Genomic DNA, 22,080 nt, shown 5'->3' on the forward strand with positions numbered 1-22,080 from the left:
CACCACTGCTGGATGAAGGCCTCCCCACCACTGCTGGATGAAGGCCTCCCCACCACTGCTGGATGAAGGTCTCCCCACCACTGCTGGATGAAGGTCTCCCCACCACTGCTGGATGAAGGCCTCCCCACCACTGCTGACAGACCGAGACCCGCACACAGACAGACCGAGACCCGCACACAGACAGACCGAGACCCGCACACAGACAGACCGAGACCCGCACACAGACAGACCGAGACCCGCACACAGACAGACCGAGACCCGCACACAGACAGACCGAGACCCGCACACAGACAGACCGAGACCCGCACACAGACAGACCGAGACCCGCACACAGACAGACCGAGACCCGCACACAGACAGACCGAGACCCGCACACAGACAGACCGAGACCCGCACACAGACAGACCGAGACACGCACACAGACAGACCGAGACCCGCACACAGCCAGACAGAGACCCGCACACAGACAGACAGAGACCCGCACACAGACAGACAGAGACCCGCACACAGACAGACCGAGACCCGCACACAGACAGACCGAGACCCGCACACAGACAGACCGAGACCCGCACACAGACAGACCGAGACCCGCACACAGATAGAGACACACACAGACAGACCGAGACACACACAGACAGACTGAGACACGCACGCAGACAGACAGAGACATGCACGCACACAGACCGAGACACGCACGCAGACAGACTGAGACACGCACGCAGACAGACTGAGACACGCACGCAGACAGACAGAGACCCGCACACAGACAGACAGAGACCCGCACACAGACAGACAGAGACACACACAGACAGACTGAGACACACACAGACAGACTGAGACACGCACGCAGACAGAGACACACACAGACAGACCGAGACACACACAGACAGACTGAGACCCGCACACAGACAGACCGAGACCCGCACACAGACAGACCGAGACCCGCACACAGACAGACCGAGACCCGCACACAGACAGACCGAGACCCGCACACAGACAGACCGAGACCCGCACACAGACAGACCGAGACCCGCACACAGACAGACCGAGACCCGCACACAGACAGACCGAGACCCGCACACAGACAGACCGAGACCCGCACACAGACAGACCGAGACCCGCACACAGACAGACCGAGACCCGCACACAGACAGACCGAGACCCGCACACAGACAGACCGAGACACGCACACAGACAGACCAAGACACGCACACAGACAGACCGAGACCCGCACACAGCCAGACAGAGACCCGCACACAGACAGACAGAGACCCGCACACAGACAGACCGAGACCCGCACACAGACAGACAGAGACCCGCACACAGACAGACCGAGACCCGCACACAGACAGACCGAGACCCGCACACAGACAGAGACACACACAGACAGACCGAGACACACACAGACAGACTGAGACACGCACGCAGACAGACAGAGACATGCACGCACACAGACAGAGACATGCACGCACACAGACCGAGAAACGCACGCAGACAGACTGAGACACGCACGCAGACAGACTGAGACACGCACGCAGACAGACAGAGACCCGCACACAGACAGACAGAGACCCGCACACAGACAGACAGAGACACACACAGACAGACTGAGACACGCACGCAGACAGAGACACACACAGACAGACCGAGACACACACAGACAGACTGAGACACGCACGCACACAGACCGAGACATGCACGCACACAGACCGAGACACGCACGCAGACAGACTGAGACACGCACGCAGACAGACTGAGACACGCACGCAGACAGACAGAGACACGCACGCACACAGACCGAGACACGCACGCAGACAAAGACACGCACACAGACAGACCGAGACACGCACGCAGACAGACAGAGACACACACAGACAGACCGAGACCCGCACGCACACAGACCGAGACACGCACGCACACAGACCGAGACACGCACGCACACAGACCGAGACACGCACGCACACAGACCGAGACACGCACGCAGGCAGACAGAGACACGCACGCACACAGACCGAGACACGCACGCAGGCAGACAGAGACACACACAGACACGCAGACAGAGACACAGACAGACACGCAGACAGAGACACACACAGAGACACACACACAGACAGACTGAGACACGCACGCAGACAAACAGAGACACACACAGACACGCAGACAGAGACACACACAGACACGCAGACAGAGACACACACAGACACGCAGACAGAGACACACGCAAAGGATAAGCGAAGCCGTGAGCAGCCCCTGGTTCTGAAGCCGTGTGTGCAGAACAGACGTTGCAGGCAGAACGCAAAAAAGGAAAACCTGCAGCATACCCTCTGCTCTGTGCTAATAAGGCACTCACTGGTTGCAACACACAAGTGCAGCAAGGCTCTGCAGCGCCATGTGTAATTATGGGGGGATAATTGCGTCATGCTCGTGTGTTTAAAGGCACTCGTCAGGAGCACCTTAGGCCAAACACACAGGCGCTGCGTAATTATCCGCCCCTAATAATTACACCCCCGCCATGTCTTGCTGCACACATCTTAAATGACGGATAGTACAGAACATGCACGACCTGAGCCAGACTGCTCTGCAGGAGGAACACAAGGAACAGCCCTTTGCTCTGCAGGAGGAACACAAGGAACAGCCCGCAGAGCAGTGACCTCCTGTCCTAAAGCTGCTCTGCAGGAGGAACACAAGGAACAGCCCGCAGAGCCAGGGACCTCCTGTCCTAAAGCTGCTCTGCAGGAGGACCACAAGGAACAGCCCGCAGAGCAGGGACCTCCTGTCCTAAAGCTGCTCTGCAGGAGGAACACAAGGAACAGCCCGCAGAGCAGTGACCTCCTGTCCTAAAGCTGCTCTGCAGGAGGAACACAAGGAACAGCCCGCAGAGCCGGGGACCTCCTGTCCTAAAGCTGCTCTGCAGGAGGAACACAAGGAACAGCCCGCAGAGCCAGGGACCTCCTGTCCTAAAGCTGCTCTGCAGGAGGAACACAAGGAACAGCCCACAGAGCAGTGACCTCCTGTCCTAAAGCTGCTCTGCAGGAGGAACACAAGGAACAGCCCGCAGAGCCGGGGACCTCCTGTCCTAAAGCTGCTCTGCAGGAGGAACGCAAGGAACAGCCCGCAGAGCCGGGGACCTCCTGTCCTAAAGCTGCTCTGCAGGAGGAACACAAGGAACAGCCTGCAGAGCAGTGACCTCCTGTCCTAAAGCTGCTCTGCAGGAGGAACACAAGGAACAGCCCGCAGAGCCAGGGACCTCCTGTCCTAAAGCTGCTCTGCAGGAGGAACACAAGGAACAGCCCGCAGAGCAGTGACCTCCTGTCCTAAAGCTGCTCTGCAGGAGGAACACAAGGAACAGCCCGCAGAGCCAGTCACCTCCTGTCCTAAAGCTGCTCTGCAGGAGGAACACAAGGAACAGCCCGCAGAGCCAGGGACCTCCTGTCCTAAAGCTGCTCTGCAGGAGGAACACAAGGAACAGCCCGCAGAGCAGTGACCTCCTGTCCTAAAGCTGCTCTGCAGGAGGAACACAAGGAACAGCCCGCAGAGCCGGGGACCTCCTGTCCTAAAGCTGCTCTGCAGGAGGAACACAAGGAACAGCCCGCAGAGCAGTGACCTCCTGTCCTAAAGCTGCTCTGCAGGAGGAACACAAGGAGACAGCCCGCAGAGCCGGGGACCTCCTGTCCTAAAGCTGCTCTGCAGGAGGAACACAAGGAACAGCCCGCAGAGCCAGTCACCTCCTGTCCTAAAGCTGCTCTGCAGGAGGAACACAAGGAACAGCCCGCAGAGCAGGGACCTCCTGTCCTAAAGCTGCTCTGCAGGAGGAACACAAGGAGACAGCCCGCAGAGCCAGGGACCTCCTGTCCTAAAGCTGCTCTGCAGGAGGAACACAAGGAACAGCCCGCAGAGCAGTGACCTCCTGTCCTAAAGCTGCTCTGCAGGAGGAACACAAGGAGACAGCCCGCAGAGCCGGGGACCTCCTGTCCTAAAGCTGCTCTGCAGGAGGAACACAAGGAACAGCCCGCAGAGCAGTGACCTCCTGTCCTAAAGCTGCTCTGCAGGAGGAACACAAGGAGACAGCCCGCAGAGCCGGGGACCTCCTGTCCTAAAGCTGCTCTGCAGGAGGAACACAAGGAACAGCCCGCAGAGCCAGTGACCTCCTGTCCTAAAGCTGCTCTGCAGGAGGAATACAAGGAACAGCCGCAGAGCCGGGGACCTCCTGTCCTAAAGCTGCTCTGCAGGAGGAACACAAGGAACAGCCCGCAGAGCAGTGACCTCCTGTCCTAAAGCTGCTCTGCAGGAGGAACACAAGGAACAGCCCGCAGAGCAGGGACCTCCTGTCCTAAAGCTGCTCTGCAGGAGGAACACAAGGAGACAGCCCGCAGAGCCAGGGACCTCCTGTCCTAAAGCTGCTCTGCAGGAGGAACACAAGGAACAGCCCGCAGAGCAGTGACCTCCTGTCCTAAAGCTGCTCTGCAGGAGGAACACAAGGAGACAGCCCGCAGAGCCGGGGACCTCCTGTCCTAAAGCTGCTCTGCAGGAGGAACACAAGGAACAGCCCGCAGAGCCAGTCACCTCCTGTCCTAAAGCTGCTCTGCAGGAGGAACACAAGGAACAGCCCGCAGAGCAGTGACCTCCTGTCCTAAAGCTGCTCTGCAGGAGGAACACAAGGAGACAGCCCGCAGAGCCGGGGACCTCCTGTCCTAAAGCTGCTCTGCAGGAGGAACACAAGGAACAGCCCGCAGAGCCAGTCAGCTCCTGTCCTAAAGCTGCTCTGCAGGAGGAACACAAGGAACAGCCCGCAGAGCAGGGACTTCCTGTCCTAAAGCTGCTCTGCAGGAGGAACACAAGGAACAGCCCGCAGAGTCGGGGACCTCCTGTCCTAAAGCTGCTCTGCAGGAGGAACACAAGGAACAGCCCGCAGAGCCAGGGACCTCCTGTCCTAAAGCTGCTCTGCAGGAGGAACACAAGGAACAGCCCGCAGAGCAGTGACCTCCTGTCCTAAAGCTGCTCTGCAGGAGGAACACAAGGAACAGCCCGCAGAGCCAGGGACCTCCTGTCCTAAAGCTGCTCTGCAGGAGAAACACAAGGAACAGCCCGCAGAGCCAGGGACCCCCTGTCCTAAAGCTGCTCTGCAGGAGGAACACAAGGAACAGCCCGCAGAGCAGTGACCTCCTGTCCTAAAGCTGCTCTGCAGGAGGAACACAAGGAACAGCCTGCAGAGCAGTGACCTCCTGTCCTAAAGCTGCTCTGCAGGAGGAACACAAGGAACAGCCCGCAGAGCCAGGACCTCCTGTCCTAAAGCTTCTCTGCAGGAGGAACACAAGGAACAGCCCGCAGAGCCAGTCACCTCCTGTCCTAAAGCTGCTCTGCAGGAGGAACACAAGGAACAGCCCGCAAAGCCGGGGACCTCCTGTCCTAAAGCTGCTCTGCAGGAGGAACACAAGGAGACAGCCCGCAGAGCAGTGACCTCCTGTCCTAAAGCTGCTCTGCAGGAGGAACACAAGGAGACAGCCCGCAGAGCAGTGACCTCCTGTCCTAAAGCTGCTCTGCAGGAGGAACACAAGGAGACAGCCCGCAGAGCAGTGACCTCCTGTCCTAAAGCTGCTCTGGGAGAGGTCAGGGAAATGACAAAAAGGTTGATTCCGGAAACACGAGTTATGGATTGAATAAAGTGAAAGCACTCGGTTAGTTAACACCTTTTCCACGACTTCCAGTTCTTTCACAACTGATGTTTAATAGCTTGCTTTTGTGCATAAATGTGTAACGCCACCTGGGGCCTGGAGATTTATACATCATGCACCACAATGTGTTAATGAAATGTGTGTGTGTTACACGGCTACTTTATCTCAAGAGCGGCCAACTCCAGTCCACAACGGCCACCAACAGGTCAGGTTTTCAGGATATCCCTGCTTCAGCACAGGTGGCTCAGTCGAAGACAGCCACCTGTGCTGAAGCAGGGATATATCCAGAAAACCTGACCTGTTGGTGGCCCTTGGGGACTGGAGTTGGGATATCCAGAAAACCTGACCTGTTGGTGGCCCTTGAGGACTGGAGTTGGGACACCCGGAAAACCTGACCTGTTGGTGGCCCTTGGGGACTGGAGTTGGGACATCCAGAAAACCTGACCTGCTGGTGGCCCTTGAGGACTGGAGTTGGGACACCCGGAAAACCTGACCTGTTGGTGGCCCTTGAGGACTGAAGTTGGCCACTCCTGGCTGATAACCTTCCCCTCCGCCTCTTTAGATAACCTGTGCTCAGACCGGGCGGAAACATTAGTTAGTCCTTCAGGTGAATGAAAACCTAGCACCAAACACATATCGTTTCATTTCGCGGTGCACCAACCAGCGTTAACCCAAACACGGCTGGAATTGAGTTCATGTTGGTCGTATATATATTTATATAGCGCCATCCATGTACATAGGGCTTCGCAGCAGAAATACACGACATAATGGGAAGAAGCGCATCATATAATAAAAGTAACATTAGGAAAATTATTCCCTGCCCAAGGAGCTTACACTCTAACTGGCAAGTAGGGAGAATTTAGAGTCATTAGAGGGGGGGAGGTCTGGTAAGTGCGTCTGCAAGGCGTCATGATAAATGCATATGAGATGTGTATCAGCCAGCGGAGCTACCCATGTGCTTCAGTTTTAAGGTTTGAGGGTTTTAAAATGGGCCTTAAAGGTGGATAGAGAGGGTGCTATTGAGGGGCATTGAGGGGAAGGGCATTCCAGAGGTGTGGGGCAGCGAGTGAGGTTTAAGGCGTGTGAGGGCTTTAGATACAAAAGGAGGAGACAGAAGACATCATTGAGCAGAACGCAAGAGATCGGGCAGGTGTATAGTGAGAAATTAGGGCTGAGATATAAGGAGGGGCAGAGGAGGGCAAAGCTTTAAAAGTGAGGAGGAGAAATGAGTGCGAGGTTTAATAGGAAGCCAGGAGACGCCGAGACAGATTTAGGAAAGAGTAAAGGGATTCTAGCAGTCGGAGGGGAGGCCAGCAGTTTGAGCGGCAAACTGTAACAATAGACAATGTTACCTTAGGCCGCGTTCATAGTGTGCGCGAGCGAAACACAAGGCCGCACCTCAATGAGGCCGGCCACAGAACGCGTTGAAATTTTGTTTTTGCGGCACGGTGGCCGGGTCACGCCAGCGGTTCAGCCAATGAGGGCGCACCAGCCTCGTGCCACGCCTCCCCATCACTGTGGCGTTCAGACCACAGATCACTCAGCCAAGAGGCGCCCGCGACGCCATGCGCTCCGTCGCGCGTGGCCACTATACAGTATCTGAGGCCTTAGTAATATCAGGCTGAAGGATTGATTGAAACGGAAAGGCGGCCATTATGTTAGGCGCACACTCAGGATTTTGACAGATTTATAACAGGGAGCACCAGACGATTGCCAGCTTAGGTAAGAATATAGAATTATATATTGTCACACGCTTTACATATACAAAGATTACAAAATATATTTTTTTTAAATGGGGGGGGAGTGCTTTAAAACAGACAAAAGGATGGGATTAAACTCATTTTTTATTTTATTCAGGATAAGATTACCCACATGGGCCTCCAAATTGTGTTTCACTTCTTAACGTTTTCCTGTGTTTGCGGAAACCTCGTTACTCTGAGAAGCAGAGCCCCCCCCACTTTAAAGAGCAATAATTAGGGACATCTGCCAAAATAAATAAAACAGTGGATTGTACAGGAATAGGGCGAGGGCAGCCGTAACCTGCTTAATAGTCACCTTGAGGAGGGCATCTTCAGCAGAGAAGAGGTCAAATGTAAAAGGCTTGCCACTTCCGTAGAGAACAGGCCTCGCACTCAACTATTACAGGTATCACGTGCCTTACAGCGCCAAACCCGCCTCTGGGGTGTGAAGCTTGTCGGGGGGGTCGAACTTTACAATGGTGAAATGGGAGAAAGCAACACTACTAATCAATGCCAAGTAGGTAAGAAAAACAGTCCCACAAAGAGGTGAAAAATGGTGGTGCACGGTTAAGAAAAATAAGGACCGGAGTACACTAATTAAAAGGTCAAAATAATGTATTTGGTTCGTGGCAGCATAAAAATCGGCAGAGAGGATTGGTACACCTCCAACGCGTTTCACGCCATCCGGCACTTTATCAGAGTGACCAAACACAGATAGCAATATATACCGTATGATCTCTGAAGCAACGCGATTGGACTTTGTTTGTTCTGTCTTTTTCAATGCCAAGTAGGTAACTGAAGCTCAGGGAGAAGTTTACTTCCTTATGCGCACATGGGTTATTCATTAAACGGTAATAGGGCATGAAGGCAGTGGCCGTTTCCATGCGATAGTGCCCCGCTTAGCACTATCCCAGTTAATGAATAACCCCCTATATGAGGATACGGGCCTGGAATCAAACTCAGAAGCTCGTGTACTACAAACCAATTATTAACCAGTATACATCAACATGCCAATTCCCTACTTAAGTGACCATCCATAGTCCACCACAGCCAAGAAGTCTTCCTTTTTGAGAAGGTAATGAGCTATCGGCACAAGCCTTATATCATCAGCAATGAGTGACGCCCTTTTGTAATGTACTGGGAAGTCTACAGCAGGAGTGCTCAACTCCAGTACTCAAGCTCCCTCCAACAGGTCATGTTTTCAGGACATCCCAGCTTCAGCACAGGTGGCTCAATCAGTCCCTGCTTCAACACAGGTGGCTCAATCAGTGAATCGGTCTTATGAGCCACTGATTGAGCCACCTGTGCTGAAGCTGGGATAACCTGACCTGTTGGAGGCGGGGGGTGGGGGGGGGCGGGACTTGAGAACTGAAGTTGAGCATCCCTGGTCTACAGGATCGATACGTGTTGGGACATGCCTATAGGGAACACACATTGAATGCTGGGACCCATAACTCAAGAAAAGCACAGAATGGTTCCTCACCTTTGGCGAATTTCATGTAATGTACTCGTTTCCTGGAGGACTTGGACTTCTCTTCCAGGCTGAATGTTTTCTTGTCTTCGTTAGCTGGGCGTTCTATAAAGAAGGAGCGTGCATCACAAGTCACGTTCCCCAGTAATCCTCATACATCCATAGCACAACAATGACTCCCCGAAGTAACGTTCCTCAACAGACAACGAGGAGCAGTTGCCTTGCTATACTGTGAACATCGACTCTTCAGTCAAAACAGATGGGAGGTGGGATGAATGTACAGGCTAGTAGTGGTCATTAGAAGGACACTTTGTCCTACCTGGGAACAAGAACGTGTGATGGAAAGGTGACCAGCAATATGCTCCGTGTGGCAAAAATGAGCAGAAGGTCTTAAATATGAATTCAAAAGGCAGGTTTAGGCCCTTTTGAAATGAGATACAATGCCACGCGTTCTACACTCATTAACAGAGGGATGGCAGCTACTGAAATCTAATTAATATTCAAGTCTAATTTAGGTGGAAATAAAAAAACACCTGCAGTTGATCTGTTGAGAGAATAAATGGCCAAAAGCCGCCGGAGACAAGCGAAGGGACTTAGAGGCCTCGCATGCTCCCCCCGGCATTTAATTTCAATGTTGTGGGGAAGAGCACGGGGCCTCTGTAAGAGCGAAGGCCCCCCCCCAGCCCAGAAAATGTCACAAACCCCCAGCACAGAAAATGTCACCCCCCCCCCCCCCCCCCATTTGCACACACCAGCTTTAAGCTGTACATATAAACAAGTCCTTTTGGTCTTTCCTACGAAATCTTATGCTGTAGATCAGGGGTGCGCAAGATTTTTCAGGGGGGGGGGGGGCACCCCGCGGTTGCAGAGGGCCGGCGCTCTTACTCCAAGGCATTTAAATGAATGCCGGGGGATGGTGTGAGGCCTCTGCAACGTCCCTTACAGTAGGCTATACGTCGCCATGCCAAAGTGGCGTCAAATGGCAACGCGGCTTCACGTGCTGTCATTTGACGCCGAAGACACAGTAAGATGGGGGGTGGCGCGAGCAGGGAGGGAGAGCAGGCAGGGGGGTGCAGCGGGAAAGTTTGCGCCCCCCTGCTGTAGATCATACACCATCTTAGTAGTCCTTTTTGGCACAACAACAGAACAAGGTAAGAATCGATTATCCAGCCGCTCCTTAGCACAAAAAATAGGCACTCACCAGCAAAAAGAGGTTCAAAAGTCAGACATAAAAATGTAGTTCATTAAAGCTGACTTTTTAACCTCTTTTTGCTGGTGAGTGCCTATTTTTTGTGCTAAGGAGCGGCTGGATAATCGATTCTTACCTTGTTCTGTTGCTGTTTGAGAGGATCTGTTTCACCACCGGGTGCCAGGAGGAGACGCTTCTGGCAGCGTCAGGGCAGCAGCTGGAAGGAGGGGGATCAAGGCGGTGTTTCATCGTGAGTAAAGGGTACTCCACACCGGGCATAGCCGGGGCTAGGGGGACCTAGTGATTGCATATTGCATATTGCATATCACAACCAATTGTGCCCACTGTGTTCCCCCCTTGTTACCCCCATTAATCTGCCATTTTGAAACTGCAGCCCATTAATCCCTATTTTCCGGTGTGAACTCCTATTATTATATTATTGCCTTTGAGGCATTTTTCCAGACCTCCTGGAGCTTGTACACGGGTTTGTTCTATGATCTTTTTGGCACAACGTCCAGTTTATTTACATCCTTCCAGTGATCCGATGTCCAGAACTGAACACAGAACCCTGGCCGACGTCTCAGCCGTGATCTATAACGCGGCGTCACCACCGCTGCGAATACCTCTCTCCCTGTACCATGTAACACCCGTCTGCCCTCCCTACATTCGCTTCGGTACATGGATGGCCTACTCTTTACAGTCAGCTGCAGTGACCTCCGGGCACTTTCCTGTATAGTCAGTGACATTACAGGGCCATTAACCCTGTATTATTTTTGGCAATAAATACAAGTGGTAATTCAGTCTGCAGGTGGCAATTAGCTATTATGTAATGAAGTATATACACATGTACAGTTTTATCTACATAGCACTAACCATATAAACAGAGCTTTGCAGAACTCATCAGAATAAAGGGATTTAGGTCATCACTAGGGGAAATTAATCCCGTCCCACAAATATTTTACAATCTAATTATCATTAATTATAAAAATCCATATATTCACTATACGTATGTCACTACCTTCTATCTATGACTACACGGCTCTGAGAAAAGTACTGCAGCCAAGTAATCATTTTTAGGATTTATGGGAATTGCGGAAACAGGTAAATTACAAGTGCAGCGTGAGTGCCCCCATGTGGTAAGTATTGGGTATTACGCTCAGTTTGGCAACATTCCTACTGTATGTAGAACTTTGCCAGAAACCTGCCACAGGGACAGCAGGCACCTCTCCCTCCTGCCAGGAGGGGGTCAGGTACGGGTAAAGAAGAATTATACTACCTCTACTGCAGTTATAACTCGGATCATATTTTGTGCAAAATAAAAAATAAAAAAAACCTCAATCTCAGAAATAGACCTTTTCCTACAAAATGTTTTACCTTTCGGTAATAAATAGAACTTGGCATTCGGTTGCTTTTTATTTTATGTAATGTTTTATTGTAGTCGGTATTCCAACCGCCATCAATTTTGATACGGCAAAAGCTTAAAGGGGCATATCCCCTAGGTGGGAAGCAGGGGGGGTCTCCGGGGCTGAACCGCATTAACTGCAGCTCCAGAGATACTCAGCAGGGGGCGCCGGTTTAAAGCTCCAGCTCACGTGGGCCAATAGGAAGCCGCGAGCCAGTACGTCGCATCTTCCTGCCGGCCTGCGGGGCGCGAGAGCTTTAAATTCGCCATTTCCATCCGCCCAGCCGGAGCGGCTAATACAAAGGCGAAAATACCGCCCGAGTAGCCCGGGCCAATCCCGGGGGGTCACAGCTCAGGGGGGTGAGAGGGGAACGCGAAGGGCGTCAGAAACCCTCCCTCCGGACACTTGTTAACCCCCACCCCCCCCCCCCAAGCTGTTACAGATGCCCTGTGCTGTTCCCCACATGGCAATGAAAGTCATTGCCGGGGAGAGAGCGGGGCCTCTGTAACAGAGCTGCCCCTCCTCCATGACGTCACGGCGTCATGGCAACAGGGCGTCACGTGACGGCGCGTTGCCATGTGCTGCAGCGATGACAACGCCGTGATGTAATTACGGCGTTGCCCCTGGGGGCCTTAAGGCGTACTTACGCCACTGTGCTACTATGCCACGGATTTCTGTATTTCGGGAAGCCGGTGTTCCACTGGAGCGGAAAAGAACGCAGTTCAGCGCCGGAAACCCCCGGGGTCAAACCCAGAACTATAAAAAAAACGGAAAGCAGGATTGCTGCTTTATACAACTTATAAGACCCTTACCAAGTCTACGCGACAATGTGACGCATTAAGAAGGTGACCCCACAAAGTGGGCGTGGGAGGATTATTTAGAGGCGCCACTAATGACAATGGGAAAACATATCATCTTAAAAGCGGGCACCTGATATAAAGGAGGTCTATGCCATAGAAATGCATGGGAACACCAGGTCTAACCCTTATGGACAAGACTCGCTGTAGTTGCTTCCCCTCATACAGAGGTAACAGGAAGGGTTCACAGTGTAGTGTAGGTATGCAGGCTTACAACGCTTTGGCCAAAGGGTTAAACTAAATAACCAAGTCATTACTATTTAAACTTTATACTTATTACCATATATGTTTGCCAATTGGATGTAGCATTGGGCACCCCTGTCTTTCGTTGTATGCATTTGCCACGCTCACTAGCACTCATTTTGGCATCAACATATATTCATGATGTGGTGGGCGTAGGAGTTTGAGCTAACTGGGAATGTGTGCGTGTTAACCCTTACCGTACCAGCAAGTGGTGGAAGAGGCCACAGAGCCCGGTGCCACTGCCCGCGTGACCTTCTTTTACCTGGTGGCTTCCATGTTTATTACTGGACGTTACTTTTTCGGTAGCTGGCTGGTGCCTTCTAAAACACAGTTATTGTCCCCGAAGTCCGCCCGGGGAATGCTTTATAAGTGCGCTTTTCTAGGTTACCTGCGGAGATTGCTACCTTCTCTGTCTAGCAGGGCGGTGTTTCAGGCCCAGCTGGTAATGAAGGGGTTTGAACGCAGCCCCTTACCCCTGTCAGGCCATGGATATAGTAGACGCGCTCACGATGGAGCGCGTGGCGTCGCGCGCGCCTGCTGCAGAGGCGATCCGTGGCCACAGGGATCTGGAGGAGAGGCAAAAGGCGAGGCGTCCGAGATCAGCCGAGATTCACAGTTCCTTCCTTACGGGGGGCGTGGCCGCGACGTCACGTGATCGCTTCGCCCTCATTGGCTAAACCGCGCACGGAACCCGGCCATCGTGCGACAAAATAAAAAAATTTGGTCTCGCGAAAAATCGGCCCGCGCCATCGCTCTCGCGCACAAAATATATTTAAAAAAAATAGCCTTTGTAAACAATTGAACACCCGAATTGGCATCCTTAAACTAACCTAACCCTGCTCAAAGCAAAGACTCGGCTGCTTGTTTCTTTAAAAATTACAAAATGCATTTCTTATTTGCCTCTGAATTAGTGATGCACCGAGTACCCGAAATTACCCGACACGTTTTCAACGACCCGGACATTAACCGGACCCGGCAAGTGAGAAGTGGGACCCGGCGCCGGGTAATGTCAGGATAGCTGGAAATAATCGCTTACCCGTGGTAGCATCAGAAGTGTCTTCAGCCGGCGTGGGAGCTGCAGGAATCTGTCTGTCCAATAGGAACGCTCCTGCTCCGGTCACATGGTTCCCCGGCTCACACTGCTGACCTGCTGCGGTGCTGTGTAATGGATTCCTGCTGCTCCCGTGCCGGATGAAGACACTTCTGATGCTGCCACCGCCACAGGACCTCTGCTACTCTTCATAGATGTCGGCGCGGTCTTCCTCCATCCTGCAGGTAAGTGCCAACCGGGTATCCGGCCGGGTAGAACTATTGATTTTGGCCGGGTACCCGTTGCCCGTTTTTTTTTTATTATAAAACATTACCCGGTGCAACACTGCTGTGAATGGTCGGAGTGATAGCCAATCAAGAGCATTTCCTTTACAATACCCGGTCCTTAATAATCCAGTACAAGTTAAGAGTGGGAGTTAAGAATCAGAACATTACCCCGTCCCCACCAACAGTGAGATTCAGTCCTCGCCTCGTCGCACGCTTACAAAGGAATGAAGACGTAACCAACGCATACGAAGGAAACATCAATATGAAATATCCCATCTCGCATGCAGCAAATAATAACCCACTAGTGTCTATTCCCACTCTGTGCGCGTGGATTTGTAATGCTGGCACATTCCTCGGATCTTTGCCATATGTGGGCAGCTACTTCTCAAGCTCAGTAACCAGCGGGTTCTGCAGATACAATCAAGGTAAGAGTCGTATGGAGGAGAAGTCTTAGTGTCCGTGTATTATCTATTGCGTCTTGGACCAGTGAACCTGGCACAAAAGGACGAATAAGTTATATTATAGGCTAAAGCTGGTAAATGCCGGGCATTACAAACATACACTATTATTGAAATCCCTGCTCTCTGATTGGATAATGCCCGTAATTTTAACCAATCAGTAATGGCCCGGAATTTTTGGCAACTTTTTCAGCCAATCAGCTTTCAGGTTTCATTCACAAAGAGTAACATTTGCACTTAGACAGGGGAGGTGATTGGACAGAAGGCACCAGCAAGGCACTGACTCCTCCCCCACCCTGTCTGCAGAGAGCTCTGCACAGGAGTGTGAGGGGAAAGGTTTGTGTGTCTGTGTGTGTGTTTTGTGGATGTAAAGGGGGCAGCAGAGTGTTTTATTAGTGTGTGTGTCTTCTGTTGGTGTGTGTTTTGTGGGTGTAGAGGGGGCAGCAGAGTCTTGCTGGTGTGTTTCTGCTATGTGTGTGTTTTGTTCTTGTAGAGGTGGGCTGCAGTGTGTGTGGCTTCAGTGTATGTTTTGTGGGTGGAGGAGGGATGCAGAGTGTTTTGTTAGTGTGTGTCTGCAGTGTGTGGGTTTACAGGGGGCTGCAGTGGGTGAAGAGGGGGGGTGCTGCTGGTGTGTGTGTTTTGTGGATGTAGAGGTGGCAGAGTCTGTTTTGTTGATTTGTGTGTCTGCAGTGTGTGTTTTGTAGGTGCAGAGGGGTGGCTGCAGTGTGTGTTTTGTGGGTGGAGGAGGGGTGCAAAGTGTTTTGTGTGTGGGTTTACATGGGGGCTGCAGTGGGTGGCTGCTGGTGTGTGTTTTATGGATGTAGAGGGGGCAGCAGTCTGTTTTGTTAGTGTGTGTGTCTGCAGTGTGTTTTGTGGGTGTAGAGGGGGGGCTGCTTTGTGTTGTGTGTTTTGTGAGTGTAGAGGGTGGAGGAGGGCTGCAGTGTGTTTTGTGGGTGTAGAGGAGGGGGGTTGCAGAGTGTGTGTTTGTATGTATAGAGGGGGGCTGCAGTGTGTGTGTGTGTGTGCGTGTGCGTAGAGGGGTTTGTGTATATGTACAATTTACTTTTAATAAACTTGCAGTAAAAGCAAAAGAATGTAGACAATCATGCTGATAAAAATCAATGACTACAAAAATGTATCTTTTTTATGAAAAATTAAAAATAAAAATAAAAATAAGCCTACATTTAGCCTATAATAGTAATAATCCCCACAGAACAGGGCATTACTGGCCAATAATGCCCTGGCTGGGTTAACTCTTCCAGCCAGGGCATTATTGGCCAGTAATGCCCTGTTCTTCAGGGATTATTACTTAATTAGACATATTGACCCGTACGTACTAAGCAGTCGTTTGCCATAAGACACCTTACAGACCATGGACTTGAATAAGATGTAAGGTGTCTTCCAGAGATGGAACGTTCCTTACAGCAGAAGACTTCAACGTAATAAGGCCGGCTACGTGCTATAAATGGGACGTGTTTGGTTTCTCTTGAAATCCGTATCCCGGTGTATACACTGGCCTGGTCTCAGCTGGTATGAAACCACTTGGCGAACAAATCAGTGTCCAATGTACAACTAAGCTCGTTGCGTAGACCCCATGACCTCCACAAGCATCAAACCGTATAGGATTTTCTTACCCGATTCCTCGCTCCCATGGCAGGTGTTCAGCTCAGCCAGAATCTGGTTAAAATCATCCTGATGGGCTATCCAGTTATCCTGTTGGTTGGAGTAAAACACAGAGAGACCTGGAGCTCAGGAGACGTCTTCACAAATGACTAGCAAACCCCTTTGCTCCCACAAGGACTTGCAAGCCCCGCTGGCAGAAAATCGGGTAAAACGGTCCTCCCGTCTGCCTTTAATTGCACGCAATGCCAATGGGATGCACGTAAAAAGAATGTGTTCAACAGAGAGGCAGTTACGTTACACAGAATAGCAAACACCATGCAATTCCCCAAACCCACGCAAAAAAATAATAACAACATAACCAGCCTGGGAGGTGGATTTCAGTTGAAGGTTCTCACCCTATAACAATGCCAACATTTATGGGTCGTTCTGTATCCAATGAAGGGGTCATTCAGGCCGGACAACAATTCCCATTGAAGTCAACAGACATTTTCCTTGGAAGACGGCCCCAATCGGTTCGGTGGATACAGAATAAGCCACTTATAATGCCTTAATCCACTTCCTGGGCCACATTTTAGAGAATGTTACACAGTAGACAATGACGTTCAAAAAGAAACATGACATCGAGTTCTGGTGAACGAAAAATTGTGAACTAGCGCTAAAGTGTAAAACACAGTGTGATATTATAATAATGACTTCTAATAAAGGTTGGCTGCCCGGTGATACTGCCAGTACTAACAGAAAAACACAAAAATATAGAAAAAACCTGGCGCCAAATTGTCAGTGGAATGTCCTGTACTCCTCAAGGGATCCGCACACTTGCTCGACAGACCATGCAAAGAAAAAAACACAAACAAAAATCATAGCGCAACACTGTAGGGTGAGCAGTACTGCACTAATACACACAGACAATTAAGAGTCCTAGCGACAATTAAAAAACTATTTATTAAAAGGAACTATGCCAAGTCTGGCATTGGCAAATACAAGGAACCGCAGGTCATCTGGGATACAAAAATTGGAGCCCTACTTACAGACAGCAAGGCTTTAACTCGCATTGGTAGGAACAAGTCCTAAATACAGATGGTCTCCCTGCCGGGTGATGTCTCTGCTCCGCTGCGACTTGAGCTCCAAACCGTCCCTACGATGGTAGCCGGAACAGCTCCGGCCGTGGAGGCTGGTGTGCGGGGTCCGCAGCTCTGCACCGCGTGTAGACACACGCTTCACTTCCTCCGGCACAAACGGGAAATCACTGCGCGCCCGCGCGCGATAATATCCGTGGCCTTAAAGGGACAGCTGGCAGGCTGAAGGGAAAGCAGGGCTCCAATGCCAAATGACCATAAACGTCCAAAGCCAGACCAACAGTGGCAATGCCACTAGCCCTACGCGTTTCGTAGATGTCACTCTACTTCCTCAGGGGCTGTAAGGCCACGGATACTATCGCGCGCGGGCGCGCAGTGATTTCCCGTTTGTGCCGGAGGAGGAAGTGAAGCGTGTGTCTACACGCGGTGCAGAGCTGCGGACCCCGCACACCAGCCTCCACGGCCGGAGCTGTTCCGGCTACCATCGTAGGGACGGTTTGGAGCTCAAGTCGCAGCGGAGCAGAGACATCACCCGGCAGGGAGACCATCTGTATTTAGGACTTGTTCCTACCAATGCGAGTTAAAGCCTTGCTGTCTGTAAGTAGGGCTCCAATTTTTGTGTCCCAGATGACCTGCGGTTCTTTGTATTTGCCAATGCCAGACTTGGCATAGTTCCTTTTAATAAATAGTTTTTTAATTGTCGCTAGGACTCTTAATTGTCTGTGTGTATTAGTGCAGTACTGCTCACCCTACAGTGTTGCGCTATGATTTTTGTTTGTTTGTGTTTTTCTCTTTGCATGGTCTGTCGAGCAAGTATGCGGATCCCTTGAGGAGTACAGGACATTCCACTGACAATTTGGCGCCAGGTTTTTTCTATATTTTTATGACATCGAGTTCTGCCTATGTTAATTTTAGTCGCCTAAGATGCTCCTCTTATATTTGCATTTATATCGAGGCAAAGAAAGGCACGCTATATTTATACTGTTTGGGACTACGTCCGGGTAACGTGCATGTTATCCATGTGCTTGTTCTTGAACGTGGCAGTGCAGCTTGCTAAGTTCTTGGGATCAATCGTATAAATTGAATGACTAAGAAGAAAAAAGAGGGGGGTATCCCTCAGAAGACAACAAGCAAGGCTGAATAAACGTAGCACAACTACTTCCGAACTAAAATCCCAGCCCCGGGAGTGAAAATATGGGGCATATCTGTCCTCATTGGCTTTTGTCCAGAGGAATCTGGAACGTGGTGACTTAACTTCAGTAGACAACTATAGCCGGATAATCCCCTGTGCTTTCTACGCAAGAGGCCATGCTCGTAAATAAATATTCTTCCGGGATTACATCAAACAGGAGGTTACACAAAAGCTTCAAAACAATAATTGCACGGCGCTTCTAACTTAAAAGTTACCATCTAAATAATACTGCGTGGAGATGGGATCTTACGCTTGAGAGCACCCAGCTGAATGTTTATATCACATTCTATTACCCTCCCAAGTTGCAGTTCCACGTTCCAGTGGACGTATTGGTTTTGGAACAACGCACATTTCATTTGTAGGTGGTGACAGCCGGTAGCAGACCAACGAAAAAGCTCTTCGCAGATCAAATTAGTGTACGTAGATTTTGAGAGCCTCAGCTTCCACAGAGTTTAACAAAAGCTGTTTCCTTTAATTTCATTTCCCCAATGGCTCATGTTGGTCCCCTAGAAGTTATCAACCTACAAAGAATCTGCACCTTTAAGTTGCCAAATCCAGACGTGTTATAAAGAGGGAATTGAAATGGTTACAGGAAGAGTGCCGGACATTGACCAACGTCTCCATACCTCGTGCGTTACGGATGCTCCTAGGCCAAGACTGTTGTTCTTTACTTTCACCTTGATGTGTTCCGTGGATCCTTGCTCCTGAGCCCCGAGACCCTGTTAGAACACAAGAAATGGAGAATGATGGTGCAACCAAACCCCTCGTTTTACAACTTGGTAGTGCTGAAATACGGTAGACCCATCCCCGTCATTAAGGAATAATAATAATAATAGTTCTTGTATAGCGCTGCTAGTTTTACATAGACACTTTGCAGGCACAGGTCCCTGCCCCGTGGAGCTTACAATCTATGTTTTTGGTGCCTGAGGCACAGGGAGATAAAGTGACTTGCCCAAGGTCACAAGGAGCAGACACCGGGGATTGAACACAGTGCCAGAGTCAGTGTATTTACTCACTGAGCCGCTCCTTCCCCCTAACAAACCCATGTGAAAAAGGCCAACCCAGCTTGCACTTTCCCGACTTATTTTACAACTTGTTGCACCTGACTCTGAAGGGTTTAATATATATCCCTATGGTTTTTCTCTTTTAGTGCTGATATATTTGCCCCCTTCACCCATCAATGATGTTCTGATACATCCTATTCAGTGAATCAATGCCCTTAATACAATGAAGAGCGCACACACGCGCACACACACATGCGCACACACACGCGCGCACGCACACCTTTTGGGGTCATGATTTAAGACATTCAACCCAAAGCGTAATTAGGGTGTGCAGCATGATTCATGACTACTATAGATAGTAACTGGAGAGATTTGCATAATCACTATTACGAGGTTTGCTGGGTTTTTTTTTTTTTTTTTTTAAAGATTTTACAGGCTGTATCATGAATAAAACAGTACTGTGACAGGTCAGTTATATCCTTTTCTGCTCCTCACCCAGAAAGTACAACCTTCATGTAAACGCAGGCTACACCCTTTAAACCAGGAGAGGGGAACCTTTTTTCAGCCAATGGCCATTTGGATATTTATAACATCGTTCGCGGGCCATACAGACACAGACAGGCACACAGGCAGGAACACAGGCAGGCACACAGGCAGGCACACAGATCCCTCCCCCCCTACCTTTGGTAGTTGCTGCTGCTGCTAGGGGGATCGTGTAGGGCGGCTGCTTGGGTAAGTGTGGGGGGAACTGCTGGGGGGAAAGTACAGTGGCTGCTGGGGCTAGTACAGTGGCTGCTGGGGATCGTGTAGGGCTGCCGGCGCCTCACACCACCTCCTCCCGATCGGGCGCGCGGCGGCCATTTTTAAAAAAAATTGCGTGACCCCGGTTATAGCAGTTGCCTTAGCAGGGTCAGACCAAATGATTTCGGGGGCCTTATACGGCCCTCAGGCCTGACATTCCCCACCCCTGCTTTAAACAAATATCTTCAAAAAGGGTAAACCAAAACTTGCATTCCAGTGGAGTTCAACGCAATGAACTAAAACAGGATGGTGTTTCTGCCCGAGAGTGAGCAGGTAGCGATCCTGGGTTTGTGAGGTCAGTACACTGGTCGGCATGAAATACGTTGTGATTCATTGATAAACCAGCCGAAATTCTGCTTCTCCAGAGCAGGACAACCCTTTTCCTTCTCTGTCCTTTTCCATCATCATATGGTTATTAGAACCGCAGAGGGGTCCGATTTACAGGACCACCTGTCCGTACGAGTTTTAGAAGGTGCGTTTGGCTTCGGCAGCATCTGGTAAGTGGCTTGTTGCCCAAAACATGACGTTGCTGCCTCATTGGGGCCATTTGCCGTGATCTGATATTTCCTTGTCAATTTTTTCGCTTAATTTGATGACTATTAAGTTAATTTATTCATATTGCTTATATTGTATTTTTCATTATTTAAATAGGATTTTATATATATATATATATATATATATATATATATATATATATATATATATATATGCAAATATAGCTGTATGCTCATCTGCATGTCTTAGGCAGGTCTGCAACCCCGCCTTTCCCCATTATCACCCACCATACAGCACTTCCACTGCAGCAAGGGATTCTGGGAAATGACATGCAAATGAGCACACAGTGTCACTTTTTGCCTCAATAACCATTTTTAACATGGTTCCCTATAGGCTTAAGCTTGCTGCATGGTCACAGCTTTGAGCACAGCCAGGGTTAAGGTGCATACCCAGAAAACCACCCACAGACAGCTGTTTCGACCTTGATGGGTCTCATCAGTGTGGGGTTGATTTTACTGGGAATGCAAGAGAGGCTATGGGATAGGCTAAAGCATAATACTGAGTTACGTTATGGTGAGTAAAAAAAGTGACAAAAACCCTCCACAGGAAAGCAAATATGCAAATATAGCTGTATGCTCATCTGCATGTCTTAGGCAGGTCTGCAACCCCGCCTTTCCCCATTATCACCCACCATACAGCACTTCCACTGCAGCAAGGGATTCTGGGAAATGACATGCAAATGCGCACACAGTGTCACTTTTTGCCTCAATAACCATGTTTAACATGGTTCCCTATAGGCTTAAGCTTGCTGCATGGTCACAGCTTTGAGCACAGCCAGGGTTAAGGTGCATACCCAGAAAACCACCCACAGACAGCTGTTTCGACCTTGATGGGTCTCATCAGTGTGGGGTTGATTTTACTGGGAATGCAAGAGAGGCTATGGGATAGGCTAAACCATAATACTGAGTTACGTAACTCAGTATTATGTTTTTTTATATATATATATATATATATATATAATATATCTTTTTCCGTACTGAAACTCACAATGTTACAGGCGAAGCAGAATCCAAGGGGAGTAGTAAAGAACAATAATAACGTTAGTCTACTTTTTATACTCCTTGAAAAAGCGCCAGTGTGAGTGAAACGCGTGGGAGGAGGAGTTTTCGTCTTGTTCCTGTTTTATGTAGTTTAATACATAGCTCTTATTTTTCAATGCTGGCGAGTTTCCGCATTTATCCTTGGAGCGGCAGTCTCGTCGAGCCACTCACCTTCTCTGTATATCTTTGATCGGCCGGACGCCATCGGTGGAAACGGAGGCGAGTCTGTGCAGTGATCCACACTCGGACTCACAAACAGCAGGAGGGAAAGGATGGTGCTTTCTAGCGAGTTATGTTACGCCACACCGGGCTAATTTGAAACACGGGATAAGGACAAGAGCAGTCAGCGGAGGTAGACAGTACAGTGGGGTTCCACTTAATCCATACAGGTACCATTATTGCTCTCATCTGTCCACGTATTTCCCTTTAATGTGTCTCCT

The 22,080-nt window shown here is 50.3% G+C and overlaps 1 protein-coding gene across 2 annotated transcripts in view; it reads right to left on the reverse strand.

The window, feature by feature from the left end:
* Positions 1-22,080, reverse strand: part of PINX1 (PIN2 (TERF1) interacting telomerase inhibitor 1) — a 123,562-nt gene that overhangs the window by 94,453 nt on the left and 7,029 nt on the right. Inside the window, exons 3-5 of one of the 2 annotated variants that reach the window (XM_075598697.1) lie at positions 18,867-18,959; positions 15,984-16,062; positions 8,895-8,987 (exon numbers count right to left, since the gene is read on the reverse strand). In XM_075598697.1, coding sequence (XP_075454812.1) covers positions 8,895-8,987; positions 15,984-16,062; positions 18,867-18,959 — 265 coding nt within the window. The remainder of the gene's footprint in view (positions 1-8,894; positions 8,988-15,983; positions 16,063-18,866; positions 18,960-22,080) is intronic. The other variant, XM_075598698.1, reaches the window with a different exon arrangement.

The sequence above is a fragment of the Ascaphus truei genome, chromosome 4 (genome assembly GCF_040206685.1).
Source record: "Ascaphus truei isolate aAscTru1 chromosome 4, aAscTru1.hap1, whole genome shotgun sequence".
NCBI lineage: Eukaryota > Metazoa > Chordata > Amphibia > Anura > Ascaphidae > Ascaphus > Ascaphus truei.